General features: G+C 41.9%; 1 protein-coding gene across 1 annotated transcript; it reads left to right on the plus strand.

Annotated features, from left to right (window-relative positions):
* Positions 1–62: 62 nt before the first annotated feature.
* LOC104082223 lies at positions 63–3,623 on the plus strand (the record flags this gene model as incomplete). Its single annotated transcript, XM_009585252.1, has 2 exons — positions 63–210; positions 2,121–3,623. Coding segments are annotated over 2 exons (1,651 nt in total), but the record flags the coding sequence as incomplete, so codon positions are not given.
* Between the last annotated feature and the right edge of the window lie 1,855 nt (positions 3,624–5,478).

The raw sequence follows: 5,478 nt of genomic DNA on the forward strand, positions 1-5,478 counted from the left end.
AGCGGCGCCCGCGCCCCGGGGAGTTCGGAGCAGCGTTTAGGAGCCCATTTTGAATGGGTTAGGGATGCCCTGAACGGGGCGAGGGTGCTGCGAGGTGTTCGTGGGCCTTTGCAGGCCTTGTCCTCGCTGAGGCCGGGCCTTCAGGGCCTTCCCGAGAGTGCTGAGCAGTTGAAGGGTTTGGAAACAGGGACCTTCGGTTATTGCGAGACGGTAGAGAAGTAAAAAAGTACAATGAAAGGCTTGGAGTCTCATTACTCTGAGTTTTAACCTTGATTTGCCTATAAAGAGGAGATGCTTTTTTGCATTAGTTGTCACTTTTGCTAGCAGTTCGATGCCAAAGGCTAGGTGGACCACTGTCTCTCTGGTCCAGAGATTTTACCACCTATCCTACCTCTGGTGACTGCAGCTGGTGAAGTGGGTAGGAAAACCCCCTTCAAAAGAGAAAATGCTGTTGCTTTTTGCAGCAAGGTGGTCAAGGTTACCGTGCTTCCCTAGCACACTGAACACATCTCATTGCCCAGAAGAGACAGCAATCTTCAATACATGCAAAATCTATTTGTATTTAAGCAAAATCCCTGAACACCCAAAATGCAAACTTAACTTCCCTTCCTACAGCAACAGGTGCTGGTGAGGAAAGGCCATTTCTTTCCTTCTTCCTGCCCTGAGGTCTCACCTGCGGATTCTCAAACAGCTGTAGATTTCTATTCTCCTCATTCATCTCCCTAAAACAGGGCAAAGCATAAGGTATTCAGGACTACAGTTAGCGGGCTCAGCCTTTCATAACACAAGAATCCTAGGCTTCATTAAAATCAAATTTTGAAGACCACCGTGGGTAATCCAAAGTGCAAGACAGCCTGCTGAAGGCCTGAAATAATTCTATTGCAAGGCACAAGTTGGAGAACAACTAGTGTCTTGTGTACATCCAGGTTTGATAAAAAGTTGCTGGTCGTACGCAGAATACTACTTCACCTATTTCCTTCCTCTCAGCCACTCTGATGTCACCCTCCCGTAATGCCTGCTCCTTACTTCCCCTCTAGAAGGAACAGAAGCTGGGGAGCTAAAGGCACTGTTGACAACTTTATCTGAAAATGGACTGAGGCTTAGTGCTACATTATACTATGGCCTTTTAGGTTAGCGGCCTTTTTTGGGGTCAGTTTTGTTCTCCCCCAGGCTTGTGCTTGTGAGACCAGTGCTTAGGTCTCAGCCTTAGGAAGTAGGTAAGGCAGTCTCAAGCTGGGCAGCCTTGAAAATAAAGGTGCCCCGATTCTGGAAGTCTTGACTTTGCATTCCTACCCCCATTCTGTTCTGACTTGCCTGGAGTTGGTCATGCTTAGGTCAACATAGTCTGTCCTATCATAGCATTTCAGACAAAACCAAAAACCACTTCCAGTTTACGAACTAGGCCTCATGCCGGGGTAGTTCCAAAACCGAGCAAATATTGAACCATTTTTTGTTACACAGCAGCAACATTTTATTCAAGTCATGTTTTGCAGACAGCTTGTGCAAAGAGAGCGTGTTTTGGCAATATTTCTGCTAGAATTGTCTCCCTTCAAAAAGGTGCTTTCAGAGAAATGGCGATTTAATTTGGGGGTCGTAAAGTTAGAGCAGGAGTCTGAACCATGGAAAAAGAAAATGTTACAGTCTTGTCACCAGTTAAGAAATGCGATTAACAGTGAGTGCATCATGTCTGTTTCTTTAGGAAAAGATTAGACCTCAGTGATTTATTCTATGAATCTTTAGTTTGTTTAAAAATCTTCCGTTCTTCAGTAGAGCACATCAGACTTATTTCTGAGTTTCTCTAGTTTGACTAAAATGATTTTCTTACTCTCTTCCTTTTTGAATATTGATGCTCTCAGCCAGTATATAAGCAGGTTTAAGCTGGCATAACTTCACTGAAATTAATGTGCTGTTGCAAAGCTATCATGCTTGAGAGGCTGACAAAATAATGCTGATAGAAAAGCCTCACTCAGATTCAAAATTCAGACTTTTAAGAATGTAGGTTTTTTGAAGATTTAAGTAATTTTTGAAGTACTTTTGATTTTTAGAAAGTCTTTCACACTTCCCTCCACGCCACACCCCCCCAGTATTCATCTGTTTTTCAATGTTGCATTCTGTTTCAGACATTCACCGGTAATTTTGTCTACTATATTCAATCTGTGCTCCCAGATGAGATTGTAAAAACAGTACTGGAGAAAATAGGTTACATTGCAACAACAGGAACAGAGTTTTCACTTGTCAAAAAGAGAAACAATGAGGAAACAAAACAGACTGCATTTGAAATATTCCTGGCAAGAATTGAGTGTGAAACCATCCTCGAAATGACAAATGAAGAAAAACATGGCAATTTGGAGAAGACCCTACAGAAGAGAACACAAATGCACCAGCATCATGGAGATAAGGACAAAGAGGATCAGACACCCCAGAGAGAAGACGCTGAAAATCTAGAAAATAAAGAAAACAGTGAGACATCTTTGTGCCTTGCTACTCAACAGAAGTCGTCAACTAATAGCGATATATCCTTTGAAGCTGCTGGGAATCTGAAGATCAAAGATGACGTGCCTCAGTTAGCAGTTACTCAGTCCACTAACAGGCTTCAGGAACACCAAAGGCAAGTCATTAACACCGTACATTTTCCGGGCAAATGCTCAGACAGCGAGGATTTCTTGAGCAAATATAGTGACATTGTTATAAGACAAACACCTATTTTCAGTGAGAATCTTTCTCCAAAAGCTTTTGAAAAAAAGCCAAGAGCCAGTCTAAGTGAAGAATGTGTTTTGGCAGTCACTGCAGAGTCAACTGCAAATGAGATCAGGCCTGTGCCGCTCTCACCAGGAGCAAGCGGTCCGCCAGCCTTTGCAATATTTGCTGACAGCTCTTGTGACAGCAAAAACACTTTGGAATACAAAGCTCAAGAAGTCCCTGAAGAGTCAGTCGAAGCAGAAATTAACGATGCCATAAATTGCATAGACCCGGACCCTGCAGATGAACCCAATGAGCTGAAGTCTCTGCCGTACAAGGACATTGCACCTGTCCAAAACTGCACTGTCCCTAAGGAAGAGGAAGTTTGTGAGCTGTCTTTAACCTTCACAAAACTACAAATCAAAGACACTCAGGAAGACCTTATGTATCCTGTAGAGGAAACTGGCCACCCTGAGTCAGTATCATATGCAAGTACAAGTGACAGGCATGTAAGACAATTTAATCACTCCAAAATAAAACATACATATCTGACTAATGCTCAGATGCAGAACAGAATAGCTGCACATATTGAGCCGTCTTCAGATCTATGCTGTACTGGGGACATGGAGGATTCCACTACTGGTTCTGATAGCAAGAGACTATTAATGGATACTTCTAATGCACATACAGCTTCTGAGTGCTTCAGACACATTAGAGAGCCCCCTAACCTCACCTACATTCCACCACAAAGTATTGATGTTCGGTCTTCACGCATAAGAAGGACCAGCACACAGGGCAAAAGGAACCTCTTGCAGCCTGAATATGACTCTCCCGAATCCAGTGAAGTAAAGCTGGAGAACTATAATTCAAAAGTAAATGAAATCCAGGAGCCTTATGTCATTATTGACAAAACGGACCAAGGAGTGTTATGCCATCACACTTGATTCTACCAGTGCTTTTTTTTGTAATCTGCCCAGGTTTTTTCCTCTTACTTGTGGCCTTGATCATCTTTTCAAGAAGGTGATTAGCTTTGTCAAAACAGTTAAAAAAAAAAAATACCACCACCACTTTTGGACAGTAAAAAAGGGAAGTACTTGAGCAAATTCTTAATGGCCCCTTCTCATCTGGAACATTTGGCACTGAAACCTGAATGGTCACCTTTCTAAAGCGTAGGCAACTTCCATAAATTTAAATCCATTTAATTCATTAGCTAGATTCCTTCTGGCTGTACTTAATGCCCAACAGGTTTCTTCAGTTAAGCATACTTGTACTTTTTTTTTTTTTTTTTTTGCTTTACAGACCTATTTGTGGAGTATTCTTTGAGTATAGCATGCTGTACAATGATAGAAACAGGTAAATGTTTCTGAACTAGAAGACCCAACTTTATAGCTTTACAAATGCTATACTGGAGTGTACTTCTGTTAGCTCATTACATTCCTATGAAGCTGTGCTCTGAGCTAATCTTGCTCCTGCTTTCAGTTGAAAATAAGTTTAGAAAGTTTGATAACATTCCTTTAGGTTTAAGGAAGGAAACAGCCCTGTAAACACTTTTGGTTCTATTTTTGCATTAGGAATAACAGTTTAGATCTTATAGAGCCAAAAACCTGTATTACAGGTCTCCACTTGTTACCAAAATTTTTTGTGGCTACCATCACAAATTTCAAGAGAAGCACTGAGCATCATAATCGTTCACTGCTACCAGAGGAGGGAGATCCAGCTACTGCTGCCATTTCCCTTGCCCCTGTTCCTGCCACTTAACTCTGCACCAGCTCTGGAGTTCACTGGACTTTTCTGTAAGCCAGTTCATCTCACTAAAATCAAGGGAAAACACTGCCATTCTCTGCCATTTTAGTGGCAGGAAAAAAAATCGGATCCGAGAAGGGTCCCAGTGAGCATTAGAGCCAGGATAAGGGATATCCTGTAGGTGGGAGTGCTGTGTTAAAAGCATTGTGCTGAGAAGGAGAGAGAGCAGTATTGTTAGGTCAGATCAGCTGTAGGCTGGAGTCCCAGCATTGAGAACCTGTCATACACAACATTAAATTAAATTAATTAAAGTACACCGTCACTGGTACTGTATTTCAGCACCATTGTCAATGCTGCTTTATACACTTGTTACCTAGAAAGACAGTTTACTTTAATACTGCTTAAAGTAACTTTTCCAGTAGCAGTTTAATGTTTTGTTGTTTCATGTATAGTTAAAATGTTAGCTGAAATTAATTTAATATAAATTGTTTATAATTGACTTTCATCCCCCAAAAGAGAAGCACATGGATTACAATAGAAAAACCTCAGGAGCGAAAATGTAAAGATCTGCTTTTTGAGCAACTAATTGTTGAAGTCCTGTCATCACCTGATTCCAGCAGTGTAGGAGGAATAAAACTTTGACTACACTAACATCAAGTAACAGGATTGCCTTCAGTTTTGGGTGGTGTTGGGAGAAACAGATGTTATGAACATGCACACACAAATTAATACTTCTGTACTGGGTCTGGCTAGGAGTGAGATAACTGTCTTAACAGCAGCCCCTGGGGTGGCGTGTTTGGGCTTTGTGGCTAAAATTGTTGATAATACACCAGTGTGTTGGCTATTGCTGAGCAGTGCTTGTGCAGTGTCACAGCTTTTTCTAACTATACCCCCCACCCCTCAATGAGTAACTGGGAGAGGACACAGCTGGGATAGCTGACCTGAACTGGCCAAAGGGGTATACCATACCATATAACATCATGCTTGGCAATAAAACTGGGGTAGCAGAAGAAGGTGCGGTTTTTCTGTCTACCAAGGCAGCCATTGCTCAGAGAC

Source organism: Fulmarus glacialis, unplaced genomic scaffold (assembly GCF_000690835.1).
Source record: "Fulmarus glacialis isolate BGI_N327 unplaced genomic scaffold, ASM69083v1 scaffold36519, whole genome shotgun sequence".
Taxonomy (NCBI): domain Eukaryota; kingdom Metazoa; phylum Chordata; class Aves; order Procellariiformes; family Procellariidae; genus Fulmarus; species Fulmarus glacialis.